At 39.0% G+C, this 14,448-nt stretch overlaps 1 protein-coding gene across 8 annotated transcripts in view; it reads left to right on the top strand.

Annotated features, from left to right (window-relative positions):
* POLA1 (DNA polymerase alpha 1, catalytic subunit) overlaps positions 1-14,448 on the top strand; it is a 203,792-nt gene that overhangs the window by 180,361 nt on the left and 8,983 nt on the right. For 2 of the 8 annotated variants that reach the window (XM_066980494.1, XM_048045992.2), the window contains exon 37: positions 12,001-14,256. The exons of 4 other annotated variants lie outside the window; for them this stretch is intronic. In XM_066980494.1, the coding sequence (XP_066836595.1) occupies positions 12,001-12,179 (179 nt within the window). In that variant the 3' untranslated portion in view covers positions 12,180-14,256. Of the gene's footprint in view, positions 1-3,120; positions 3,168-11,190; positions 11,759-12,000; positions 14,257-14,448 lie in introns of those variants that run through there. 2 more of the 8 variants (XM_066980517.1, XM_066980523.1) reach the window with 2 other exon arrangements.

Below are 14,448 nucleotides of genomic sequence, written 5' to 3'. Positions count from 1 at the left end.
CAAATTAGATTCGTCACTCTTGGATTGTGGTGATTTTAAATTGAAATGGAATATATTAAAGCAGCCAACCACGCTGATTATATTGCAAGCCTCATTTAATTTCATACATTCACACATTATAGCGAAAAGCAGGATTTTTTTAAATGCGTGATTGTGACTGTACCTTTAGTGACTCCAAAGGTCATCTGTAATCGGCGCATAATTTATTAGCGTTAGATATCTGATTTCTGAAAGCATGCTCCACAATGCTACATATACATTAAAAGTAGAGAGCAAAACAGTCAAATTGTTATAATTTTACTGACACGTTGCTCTTGATACCATCAAATCCTTATTGGTCAGCAGGCTGCTACTTTGAAATCTTCGTACATAACTGTGGGTGATTATCATCCATAGATCCCAGACCCGTCCGTCCTGGCAGAGATGGCAATAGGTTCTTACGGAGGTACTAACACAGTGTGCTGTGCTTCCTTCTTCCAGGTGATCAGATGATGACATTTTCCTGCACTGTTCACAATAATAAAATACATTTCTGTTTTATTTACTGGCACCTTTTTGTGACCCATGGGAAGCTTGGTAGCATCTTGGAGGTGAGAGTCAATAGAAATGCCAACTAAATTTTTACACAGATTCCCCATATCTCTCTCCTTTACATTGTCTTTGAAAATAAATCTTACTCTCCTGTACTTGTTCAGAAGTAAATGACCAAGAATACATTTTGAACATTTGGTGTTTGCAAAGTGGTATCAGTATAACTTCACATTTCACAGCAAATTTTTCAGGTTTGCATGTGAGCTCATTCCAAAATAGTAGGAATTACAGGGTAGCTTTCAAGAGGAATTTTTGTATTATTTTTGAAAAATATTGCATAGGTTTTGAATGTAATTTATGAATAGAAAAATGACTACTTATTCAGGCATATTGAAAATATTTTAAAGTGCTGTATGTGTTGTTCTGTGCAGGACTATTTCCTTTTCTAGAAATCCTTTGAAAAAGTAGGGGGTGCAGCTTACTATCCAGATACCAGTTGCTGATATGGGGAAAAGGCAAGGTGTCAGTCACTGAGTCGTTACCGTAATGGCATCACTGCAGGATCCAGCCAGTGTTCCACTTCCAGTGGCTTAGTCCCTTGATTTCCCATGGCCTTTGTGTTACTGTACAGCAGTAGAACACACAAGTTAAGGGATATGTCCAGTTTATTTTAGTAACTTCAGAACCTCCAGTAGGTTTTTGTGATTATTTAACAGTTCACTCCATACATTTTATGATTTAAACTTTGATTTTAGTCACTAGGCTTCAATTCTTTTTGCACTCAAAATCCTTACTTAGCTATTTCATGTAAATCCATTCTCAAAATGAATTACATCAGTGACATCAATGACACCTAGATGCCGTCTACCGGCTTCTTCAGAATCTCATTTTTGGTGTTTTTTATTATTTTAAAGACTAATTTGTTAAGAATTGTTGTGGTCAAGAAAGAGAGTAAAGCTGACAGATCTGATTGATACTTCTTTAACATAAATATCAAAATGGAAGCCATGATATTTAGATACGCTTATAAATTGTCTTAGTGGTCCAGTATATTTTTCCTAACAAATGGTAAACAGCAGAGTCATTTTCTTGTGCTGCAGGATTTTCAGAGAGCTGTTTCAGAATACCAGAAAATATTCAGCTTCCAGTGATAGTGCAAGGAGTAGCTCAGCGATCACTGAGCTCAAAAATGCTCATACTCGGTTGACAAAAAGTCGAGTACAAAACTTACAGATTCTTCTGATCAGGATTTACTCATGCAAAGAGAGGCTCCTGAGTAACACTTGTGCTAGTTTAGGAACCTCATGCTCCAACCTATGGTGTGCCTCTGGATGAACTAATACTCAATTTTGGAAACAGAACAAACAATCCAAAGAGCGCTAGCTAATGAAGGAATGCCAGTTAATTCTTACTACACTAAAGAGCTTTCTTAACCCCGTTCTCTTTCAAATAGGTGCAAAATACAGTGAGGGCGGTGTTCCCAGGAGAACAGAACTCTCCATTTTAAATACCTTGAACACAAGTCCTTGATCAAAAAGTTTCTTACACTTGTGCGTCTTCTTGGTATGCACCTGTCTGTCCAGGTCCTTTCTGACCAGCTTAGGTTCACATTTGTGATTCGGGGATCTGGCAAATAATTATGAATATAGGACTTTTACTGGTGTAGTGACCTAAATGTAGCTTAAGCACAGTACTTGAGAATCTCCACGAAGGATACTTAGAGTTTTTAGAGGGTTAATGTAGAGTTTAGGAAGCGGTTGTCTATACCAATTCAGTGCCATAATGTTTACTAAAATCTAATCAACTATATTAGCCATTGAGTTTCAGCAATAGTAGTTTTCTGCCAAGATGAAGTTCTAATTGTTATCTTCACATAAAGTTTGTAATTAGACACAAAAACATTATTTTCTTCAGTGTCACAAATCTAGAGTATTTACGAGAAAGCATTTGGGTCTGTTGTCTGCAAGGTAATAGATTTGTCTGACGGATTAGTCTAGAAAGTTCATTTTCTTGTTTGGTTCCTCCCATCTAAATTGTGGAGTGCATAGTCATTTGAACCTGTGATTGTGTAGCAGATTATGTATTCTAAAAAAAAGTTAAGCTGTGAATAGTACCATCCAGTAGTATCATCAAAAGACCTTCACAGTTTCTGTCTCAAAAAAAAAAAAAGGCACGTTTGTGTTGGAGGAGACAATTTCGGTAGGTGCAACATTGCTTATATCTTACAAGCCTCAGAACAAAAGTGAGCTGGAAGGAAAGTATTACTTTCCATGATCTCTAGCAAATTATTTCAATAAACCCTTACATCCATCTTTCTTAACCCTGACATTTTTCCCTTCCGTTTCTTATGCCACCATTCACAATATGTGCCTTAAAACATCTTGCCTATTTCATTGTCTATGAAGTAATTTCTTACTGAAGGTGTATTTACAGTAAAAGGTAGGGTATTGAAAACTTTTGGTATTAGGAATACTTCTTTGAAGTTGTTTTTTTTTTCTCAGCTTGAGTTTTCCTTCCACTCTTATTCAGTGTGCAAGTTTGGCCAGGTCCAGTGCAACTGTGTCCTCTCAAATACTGTTTTTATTGCAGGTGGTGCAGAAGGCTGCAACAGCAATGGGTAGGCATGCAGCAGGAGTGAGAGCCCCCTGAGTGTGCAGCTGGAGGTGTTCAGCGACTGGGTGGGCTCAGCTTTGGAGCGCTGAGACTGCCCGTGGTAGGCAGCCATCCGTGCGTTGCTCACTAATTTAAAGAGCGCTAAATGCTCAAAGATCTTTCCAGGTTGTTACAGATTCCAAAAGCTGTGGGTTCAACAAGTTGTTGGAAAGCCTGATGGAAGCAAAACCCACCCAGGGTTGCTCTGCTTAGGGAAACTGCCTTCAGTTCAGGAAGTTGCTGGACTTTCCAGGTTGCTGGAACCTGTATTTGGAAATCAGGGCAGTTAGAAATCAGTGTTGCTGCAAGACAGTGTTGTTTGTCCAAGGTACCTGAATTTGAGGCTAGATGGACCTTTAGTCAGACCAAATAGGACCTTTTTTGTTCGTTGTGTATCACAAAATGTTATCGTGCTATGAAGAATAGAACATCTTAAAAAACGAGGAAGGAAAGTACCTCATCAAAAGCTTTAAAACATTTTCACAGTGACGTTTTGGCTAATGTTCTTGGGTTTGGGGGATTTAACGGGAAAGGCTGCCCAGACTTCCGTAGTCATGTGAAACTCTGGGATTTCTGTCTTTTATGGAGAGATTTTGCTTTCCTGTTGGTGTTGTGGGATCAGCAGGATGATGTGCAACATGTTCTTCCCTCTGCAAAAGGTAAATGGTTGTTGTGCTGCAGCTCCGTGTTAAGCTCTTCACTTCGAGGAAGTGACAGCTGAGAGGGGCCTTGCCAGCCCCACACAGCTGATGAAAGCAACAGCTCACAGGGCTTCTCTTTAAAGGAACTTTTTAGTTCCCGTGGAGTGTGTAGCTGCCTGATTCATTAATACGCTGTGGGCAATCATGTTGCTTTCTGATCTTAATTTTTATTTAATCAGTGGCACTAAGAATTCGACTAGCTCAGTGTTACCAGTTAAAATGTGTCTGAAGGTGGTTTGTCTATCACGGAGAGTCGAGCCAGATAGCTGAGTGGTAAGCAACACGTACAAGCAGTGGTACAAGAAGGTGACCATTCCCCCCCTCCTCGAGTGCTGATCTTTGCGCCTTATCTTCGTTATGCTCTTTGAATGCCCAGCATGTTGGCTGCAGGAAATCTTTGATGTTCTCGATGTTTTCTGGTTAACGAATGTCAAAGAAACAACTTGTCATCCAGTAGCTAGTTGGTGTAGGTGCTATGTGGAGTGAAAGCCAGATAGAACAGCAGGCTCTTCTTGAAGTTTTATTTTAAGCTTTCTCGTTCAACTGTTAAGAAAATCAGCCAATTCTATTGATCTTTATCTTGGTTTTGCACACCATGTTTGAAATGTGTATGTAGCTCTTTATCATATGCTAGATATTTGATTTCACTGTCACAAAACTGAATTTACCAATTTCAACAAAATTAGGAAGAGGAACAGCTGATCTAACTACAGAAACAAGTTCTTGGTTTAAATATCTAAGTCCTTTGTTGTATTCTTTCCTCCCTCTCTGAGAAGAAGGAAGTGGGAATTTCAGCTTACCCTTGAAGACCTGAGAGCTTTTGATGAGGCTGAGCACTGCCCAAACTTAAATTGTTTTCAAACTGTTAAAGTGCCTCCCTGAAAGCGACTTACAGTAAATCTGACTTAAGCGTCTTCAGCAATTAATGGAGTAGGAGAGGAATGTTTTATGCCATAAAAATACAGGTGTCAGCAGAGGCATCTCTGAAACAAAAACTGGAAATGCAGCGTACTGGTTTACATCTTCTCTCAGAAGGCTGGGTTCACACCATTAGTTATTATTTGCATTATGCTGCTATCTAGAGGTCTGATGCACCATAAAAGGCAATTTTGAAGACCACTTTTGCCTATAGACTTCACAGTACAAGACAAACCGTAGGGCAGAGAAGGAGATGTCCTCAAACCTTTTCTACAGACAAAAACTGAAGCCTGAATGAATTCAGCAGCTGGTCCAGTATGATGTTGGAAAGCGATGGCAAAGCTGAGTGTAGCACCTAGACTTTTTGAATGAAGGCTTACTGGTTATCAGCTGTAAAAACATACCAAATACTCTGTCCTTTTTATTTGATGCTGCTCTAATGATGCAGATAAAGCAAAAAACTGATAGCATCTTCCAGAGAGGATAGCTCAGTTTCATGAGCGCTTGCAGTAGAGGAATTTATATTAAGCTGTAATAATCGCAACAAACTGTGAATGCTTTTAGTCAACTCTTGCTAGCAGATAGCTTGATTACTTTTTCTAATTTATTCTCTTAGTTTTGTTCACTCCTTGATTTGCCTTTGGTTGTCTTGTCTTTGATAGGTTATGGGGTTTGATATTGTGGGGCTTTCTGTTTACTTTTCTGGTTTTAGACTTTTTCCCACCTAAACTTGATTTTCGACCAATGCATCTCTGAACTGCTTTTTAAACGGAAACCGCTACCCAGTAGTTTCATATTTGTGAGTTGTATTCTTTTTAGGTAATACCTTCTGTAGTTCAAGCCTACTTACATAGTCAGAAATGTACAAAGTTGTGTCTCATTTTGGACAGGTGTGCATAATGTAAAGCCAATGCATTTTTGTTCTGTTACTCTGCACGGAATGCTTACTATTCTTTGTAATCTGACTTTGCAACTGGTTAACAAAAGGAAAACCAGTGTCGGGCTTACCAGGTAATTCGTCTCTTATTGCCATCTCCTCTTTGCAACAAGATGGGCATTTGGCCGAAATGAAAAATAGATTGTTGATCTTAAAACAGCCACTGAGACTCTGAGAAAGCCAGTAAATATGTTTTACTTTTTATAAAATAATTCCATGAAAGAGAGGATGCAAGGCCAGTTACATATCATGGGAAAATGAATGTCTTCTGACTCTGCCATAATAATCATTTCCTCCTTCCCCATTTCTCCTAAGCAAATATACTCGGGGTACTCTTCAGTGATAGTATATATAAAGGATATCCTCCAAAAAGAGATTGGCAGGTTTAATTTGTTTGATGTGTGCAATCACAGTCCATGTTAAATTCAAAATGCTTGTCCAATCAAGGATTCAATATAGAAAAGAGGCAGTAACAAGCATGCAGTACGCTGTAATAAAGAAATCTGTTGATTGAAAACAGTTTGTATATTTTGGAAATGATAGGGAATGTAATTGGTAAGAAAGAAAAGATAGGGCTTTATAAATAATAGGAAATAGAGCATATTTTTTCCACTGATAATGCTAACTCAATTTAACAATATTCTGGTGCTGAATTTCCTGTTCAGTAAAATAGGTCTGGTAGATCTTCCAGTACTCTAAATTTCATGATTAATGGAAAGAGCTCTTTATTTTGATGGTGCCGAATTTAATGTGTTGAATTTCAGCTGAATGACCTACCCCCTCGCTCATCTATTTTTTTTTTTCCCCTCTGTCTCCTAACCCTTAGAAAGTGTCTATGAAGAAGAACAGGATTTGGCAGCAGGCTTCTCAGTCAAACATGACTTTAAAACAGACAGCTACCTGAGTGCTTTTATGAACTTGGAAGGGCTATTTTGTAGGCTGTATGAGATGAAAAGATCTCAATGTGTCAGGCTAACTTCAGGGTGTCTTAGAAACTTTAACGATTCTCAACCTAGTCATAATTGAAGCCCAGGATAAGCTCAGCAATTCTCCCATGTTCTGCACCCCACCTTCCACGTATGCTTTCTTTTCTTGCTGCAGTTCGCTCACAAGGCCTCTTTTCTATTTATGGAGCAGTAAGTACTCGAAGAGACTTTCAGCATACGGATCATACGTAGCTGTGCAGTTCTGCAGAACTGCCGGGCTTGGAAATACTTAGTTTCTGTCAACACCTTTCATGTTCTTAAATTTCTGAAGATCGAACTTCTGTGGTTTTCTTTTTTTTACCTTTTGTGCGAGTGTGCAGGAGTGTGTAAGCTTATATTAGGGTATTAATAAAACAAGTGTTAAATGGACATGTCGCTGCAGCTGTTTATGCAGTAATTGTTGTGGTACTTTAAAACTCTTATGATCGAGGAGGAGGAAGTACTTGAAAGTCAAAAGCTAGGAAATAATACAGCTAACAATGCAGTTTTATATGAGAAAGATTCATTTATTATTTTCTCAACGATTTTATTTCACGTGTTGTGTGAAGGTAGTATATTACTTGTTGTGTTATATGAGGTTATCCGGTATTTGGAGATAAAATTATACCTAAGTGGTCACGGTAGTTGCGTGACTTATAACGTGTCAGACTGAATTTTTCTTCAAGCATTCTCATCTGATGATCATAAATATTATGACATTTTGAAGAAGTGCTCTTAAGACTTTAAAAAAAAAAAAGAGAGAAGAAAAGATCTTTATATGCAAAATGTGAAGATCCCCCTGTTAGTTCAGGCAGCTGGGCTACGTCGGGCTGGGAGCTGGGGGCTGAGGAGCTGCCCGCCCGCAGGCAGGCTTTGCCAGAAGGTGCTGGGTATGTGTGGAGGGGTGACCGTGGGCAGCTCCAGCAGCATCTGATGCTTACTGCTGGAAAGTAAGATCACAGAAAGCTATTCCTCATCAAAGATCTGCATGGGTGCTGTGATGTCCCTAACAAAACTAGAAAGAAATAACATCAGTTGTGAGGCATTTAAGCTTGCTGTGCATGCTGTGGGGTGCGTTGACTTCACAGCAGCTACTGATCGTTTGCTCTCATACGAAAATATTTGAGTCTTCTTTTACTGAGTTCCTAGGTTTGGTACTCCCCAGAACTGGTACAATAAAAACTCTGTAGAAGTGCTCATTGTCTTACACACTGAAGGTTTTACTCTTTCTCAAGAACTTCAAGCTGACTCGCGGCACCTCTTCACATCCTTGTTCTGCAAAACTCGGGATTCAGAATCGAGATGATTTTTACATAAACCTGAAGTGTAGAAGCGATAATAAATGTGATTTACAGTCAGTGATGAGCAAAACACAAGGTATTTTTGCTCACGGCTCTTAACCAGTTATCAGTAGAGCTGGAATGTTGCTGCTGGTTAAGAAAGGGTTGTGTAAGGCTGTCTCTCAAAAAGCTGCTTTGAAGGCTCTATTGAAACGCCACAGAGGCTGGGAATTTCGATGTGAGGGATGGTTGTTTTCTTGTAATCAGAAAGTGTGATTTAAAATCTACATTGAGGGTAAGTCTTTGACTGTTATTGCCTGCTGCCAGTTCCACTGTAAGTCTCACTTCTAGACAGTATGTTAAAATATATGAAAGAATTGTTAGGATGCCCACCAAAACAGCTGTTTCCATTAAGTTCACTCTTTCTTCATACCTCTTTTAAGGGAGAAATTCTTCCTCTGTGTCTCTTGGTGTTAAGAGTTTCCACTCTCAAATGATGGACAACAAGTTAACAGCATAAAATGCGTGTTAACAGTCCTTGAAAATGAAATAATGTTTGATACACCCTCAAGTTTCTCTCTGAACTTTGACCAAGCAATAGAAAACCTTAAAAAGGAGGGGCCCTGTGCTGTCAAGCACAGATTTACACAGGGAAAAAAATTAATCTAAATAGTGAGGGAGAAGTCTGGGTTCTCTTGCATGATATTTAGCAGCAGTGGTAAGAAGAGGGATGTTTCTTTCTTTGTGTAATGTGCAGTAGTTACAATAAACACAAGATTTCCAAATCTCAGAGGACTCTCTTGACAGTTGCTTGATAACAGCTTTTTTCACTCCATAGTTTTGACAGTTTGTATGTGTTGCCATATCTAGTGTAAACTAAAACATCACTGTCATTCTGTTTTTCTTTCTTGTGTGGCTTCCTTTTCTTTATTTTTTTCCCTGTCTTTAGGATAATGAAAAACACGGGCTTTTAATTTGTAGGCTTGAGTAAAAGCGACTTGTGTGCAGAGAGTGGCGTGCGTTTGAGTTCTGAAATGCTCAAATCGAATAGCTGTCGCATTTATTTTTTAATACAATTTCTTTAAAAGTGAACGTGTTGGATCCTAGTTTTGGCCTGGCGCGCGGGTTAGTATGTGTACGTGCACCCTCTTGGCGGGCCCTAGCAAAACAGTGCCTGTGCATGCTGCTCCCCACACCACATCGCACCGTGTTGGCCTCGCACATCCCTGCCCTGCTTTCCCCTCTTGGCTCACATGGGGAATGTGAACCCCTTGCTTTCCGCGTGTCCCCCCATGTCTCCAAACTGCTGGAGACTCCCCCAGAGTGGGTCTCAGGGGGCTGCGGGGTACCCCAGTTTCTGGCCATGGCTCACCCCAGTGGATTAGATGCCCCTGGCCGCAGGAGAACTTTATTTAACCTTTGTGCTGCTTGTTGGATTTTTTTAACCTTTGTGCTGCTTGTTGGATTTTTTTTTCCTTTTTTTTTTTTTAATATATGTAGATATTTTTAAGGTTATTTTGTCATCAAACCAAATTTGCTTTTGCACAGCAAAGTGCCCAGTGTCGTCATCTGGCATGTTACAGACAAATTCCAATTACTTTTCTGCTTCAAGCTATTGTTAAACACTACGAGCTAGCTGACAGTAAAATTATAAATACAGGTGTTGTCACACTACACTATAATCAGAATTTTAATTTGAATTTTCATTTGTAAAGCCTTTTTTTTAACATGAAAATGGGAATAGAATTAGTTTTATTGACAGTAAAAAGACATTTTGAAAGCTTCCTAAATCATTACCTGTATTTAGTAGTGGGAAAAAATTGTATATGTCCGTATAAAAAGAAGAGTTTTATTATCACATATTTACTCATTATATTTGGTGGTAAATAAAACTAGGAAGATGTGTTTGACAAATGATTGACGTAACTCAGTACGTTTTCACTTCATCAGAACAATAGACAGACATAAATACATATTTGCTTTTGTTTTGTTCTGCTATTACTAATGCAAGCCTGCGATGAAATCTTCGAGCAAATTAAGTAGAGCCTGTTGAGTCTGCATGCGGCGCTAAACTTTTTATTTTGCAATTTTCTCTTCTTACACAGATTCATCATTCTTCGCTTTCTCCCTTTTTTTCCCCCTTCCTTTTCTGCGCTCGCTGGTTGGAGTGGTTCCCCCTTCTCAAGACCCGTTTTTTTTTTTTTTCCTCGAGGCATTTAGTGTCGTGTCTGCCAGATTTCAGTGATGAGCAGCGAATTGCTTTTAAAGTGGGCATTATGCCAGTTCAGCAGCACAATGGAAAACCAATCTTCCACCATTCTACTTTTGATGCTGTTATTGTAGCATTTTAGATAACTGCTGCCACAAAAAAAGATGTGCTCAATTGCTACCAGTTAGTCAAGTTAAATCCAGAGTAGCATTAAAATTACTCTGAAAACTGTTTGTCAGAGGTCATGTGCTGTCTGTGGCTACAGCGCATAGGATAGATGCTCTCTTCTGTGTGGGGTTTTTTCTTTTTGCGTTATTATTACTGTGACTGACCAGCTCTCTAAATAGCCCTTCACTACCTGTTTACTTATTGTCTTCACCTCACTGCTGAAAATATGTGTCAAACAGAAATGTTGAAAAGTTTCTGTAAAGTGCTGGAAATAGCAGGGGAGTGAGTTGTTCAGGGTGCTATAGTTTGTACAGTGTGAAAGCAAAAAAAAAAAAAAAGGAAGAAAGAGGGGGGAGAGCAAGAACATAATTCTCTGGTTTCTGTAGCAAGATTACTGTTTTCATCTTTTTATCTTCACTTTTCAACCACTAAGTTCACTTTTATATTTTTTTTAATAGAACAAATGGAATTTATCCGCTTTCTCACTCTCTTCCCCTTCAACTCCTCCTCCTCTTCCTCTTTATTCTGCTGGCTTTGCTTGTGAATGAAAGGGTCTGTTACTACTGCTGTAGGACAGATGGCAGTTGCGGAGGGGGGATAATAGCACTAGGTGACTATTAAATCAGTTGTTTTCCAATAAAACACAAACGGGAGGATTATTTATGGGTGGTGGGAATTAAAAGAGCAAGGATATTTTACTCGTTTGTTGCTGACACTTTATTTTATGAATCATATAATGCCTGCAGCACCTGAATACTTGTTTCACTCGCTTTTGCATCATGGCATAAATGTATACTATGCCATATTATGTTCTGATCGTTTTTAACAGGGAAACTGCCTGCTGCATACATCTTTGGATCACACTGCTTCAGAGTTTAGGGCTGCAGGTTACAGACATGAGCAGCTCCTGCAGGACACCAAAAGAGTTGTTTCAGCTGTGAATTTCAGCCTTGCACATAGGCATCTAAATAATATACCACATTTTCAAAGGACTTAATATTTGTAGCCTTTAAGTCAATCAGCACTGTGTTGGCCTATGGTGAAGATAAGGAAATACGTTGAGACCACTAGGGAGGCAGCATCAGGAGCATATCTTTGAAAATCTTCATCATCGTCCACGAAGTTGCTCTTCCTCTGTAGGGCAGGAATGGTGTCCACCTCAGGGGAACACGTGGAGATCTAACTCACTGGTAATTGTAAAGCGCTTTGAAGTCCTCCCATAGGTGGCACTGTGGAAGTGCGCAGTTGTTGCCATTGGGATTTTTTTAGCCTTCTTCCTAAAGATGAGCATTTTCTTACTGGTTCAGTTAAAATCTGTCCATTGGGGTTTTGCTGCCTGCAGAGCAGAGATGCTGTGGACTCTCACACTTTTTATATTTAGGGAGCTTAACACAGATGGGTCACACAGAGTTGTTACAGTTAACACTAATACCTGTGTACAGGATTTGTCTCCGTGCAGGATGGTTCCCATTTTACATAACCTAGATAACAGTGAGAGAAGAAGGTAGAACTCTCTAGGTGGATTCTCCAGAAAAGATGGGAATGTAACTCTCTGAGAAACTCTTCATACATAAGGTAACTGTCGGATACTGCCTTTTTTCTCTTGTTTTTGATTTTTTTTCTTTCCTTTTTAAACTAGAGAATCAGCATTACAGGGTCTATCGCCGAGTTATCCCGTGCTTTGATCACTTCTACATAGATCTGCCTACCTACCTTGCAGAATTCAGCTACGTGCAGTACCTGGTCCCTGTACATAAATGTCTTCCCAGAAAGACCTACAGAAAGTGCCCACTAAAGTTTGTTGTAGACAGAATGTAACTGAGGCAGAAAACTAGCCAGATAAATTAAGATCAGAGGGAAATAGAAACCTGGAAATCAGCCACAAAAATTCAAAAGTATCAACATTTCAGGAGATCTTTTTTTTTTTAAAGACTACTTCTGTATTTAGTACTTTTGCTGATGAGAAAGAAACATGAATACGTTGGTGGTTGTTTTTTTCTTGGGGGGGGGGGCGGGGCATTTACACACATGATACGTAATCATTTTCTCTTCTTGGTCTGTGCTGTGGGGATACAATGTGGAAAATCGTCACATGTACCTGCTTAGATGTTACAGAATTCCTCAGTAAAGAGCCACCTACAGGAGAAAACACAGGAAGCGCAATCAGAGCAGCAATATCAGAGCTAATTACCTCTGCAGCCAAGGGAGGAGGGAACTGACTTGAATGGAACAAAACCCAGTTTTACGGGTCTCAGTCTTATTATTCAGTTTCCCAGAAAATACTTAATAAATGGGAAGATTTCTGGGGAAAAAAAAAAATATGAAAGTGAGGATTCAGATGCCTACAAAGTGTTAAAAAATATTAAAATGTCATTTCAGGCTGTGAAATCAGCTACCTGGTTTTTGGTTTTGTTTGTTTGTTTTTAAGGAGGAAAACAGACTGGGGTGACCATTAGGGCTTCCTGAGGAGGAGAGATAAGTTGAACTGCAACACAGTTTAAATGAGGACCAGTTAGGTTGGAAACTGACCCTCACCTACTGTTTTCTTTGCTTTGAGTGATGCACCAAAGAGCAGCTAATAACAAGATGACTGGCTTTAGACTGAAGACAACAGTTTATAAGTATATAATGTGTGTATTGATGTAATTGCATTTGAATTTTCAGCCTTGATTATATACTCTTTTGATATTATGGTATAATTTGAAATTTTGATAACAGGTGCTTTTGTAAATGTATAGATACAAGAATGGCATATGTGATCCAGATAGCTTGTCTTGCAAGATCCAGATTACTTCTGCTCTGGCAAATTGCTTATCCAGTCAGTCAGCTTTGTCTTAGTGCCCAAGATTGTACCCTTCAGAACAGGCAGCGAGCCATACGTACTTCTTTTTTTGTGAAGAAACCTACGTATGTTCTGGACATATGACAAGCATTTCAGCTTTTGCTTACTTCTCTTTATCTATTTTTTTATTTGTTTTTCTATTTAAAAGAAAAGTTGAAGGACTCTGTTAAAACCAAGTTAAACTGAACTCAGCTGTAAATCTGAAAGGCAGCCTAGATCTTAAGAAAGTTAAGACTGAAGTTAAATTACATTCCATGATGTAACTGCATTATATTCACATATGGCAGTTGTTCAAGTGAAGGTTATTTCTTAAACAATTGCTGGTGGCAAGCCACCATTACTTCTGGTTGCTTGTTGAGGATTAGCTGCTCTGGTGGGCTGTGCGATTCATTCGTTACTTCTAACTGCTAAATCACGCTAGGAAAAAAAGAAGTATAGTGTGTGTATATATTTAAATAATGTATATGTTTTATATATATAACATATATAAGATCAAGACCTGTATATTCTGCTAGAGAAAGTTACTTTTTCCAAAAGAGGTAAGGCAGGGCAGTATTTGCTGCTATGATAAGGATGTCTCCCTGAGGCTGTCCTTATTTATTAAAACACTGTTTTATATGTGAACGTGTAAAAATCTTGCTTTATTGCACTGCATTAAGAATCAAACTGTAGAAAGAAAAACAAAAAAAAAAATCCTTGCAGTGCTGTTGGATAAGCTAAAGCTGTGGCAGACTGAACTCAGAATTTGCCCCTGTAGGCAGCGCTCGAAAACCCTAACTAGCAAAAATATTAATTTGTGTATATTATTCAGCTAACATTTGCGCGGTTGCATAGGGTAGATGTGATTCTCATAGCTTCTCTGGCTGTGTCAGAATGCATTATATATACATATACACGTGGTTTAAAGCCCTTTAGATTGGTAGGGTACATTATGTACGGAGAATTAGTCTCACTTGGTGCTATAGTATTTATGCAGTGGCTTCACTGTGAGATAGATCTCTTGCATGTGACACAGTTTTAAAACCATGTCTTCCTGCGGGGGGGGGGGGGGGGGGGGGGATCACAATTAAAACAAGCGATCAGATCCCAGAAGGCTGTAGGTTAATCTTCTCTTTTCGTAAATAGAGATGGAACTAATCTCCCAAGTATGTGGGCATTTCCTGATTGAAGAGATGCTAGCAATATTTTGTAAAGCTTCATTCATTTTGAAGCCGCAGCGAAGATAAAATTTTCTGAATGACTGGT

The sequence above is a fragment of the Anser cygnoides genome, chromosome 1 (assembly GCF_040182565.1).
Source record: "Anser cygnoides isolate HZ-2024a breed goose chromosome 1, Taihu_goose_T2T_genome, whole genome shotgun sequence".
NCBI classification, from domain to species: domain Eukaryota; kingdom Metazoa; phylum Chordata; class Aves; order Anseriformes; family Anatidae; genus Anser; species Anser cygnoides.
The sequence above is the reverse complement of the archived record's forward strand: the minus strand, read 5'-3'. Positions and strand labels throughout refer to the sequence as shown.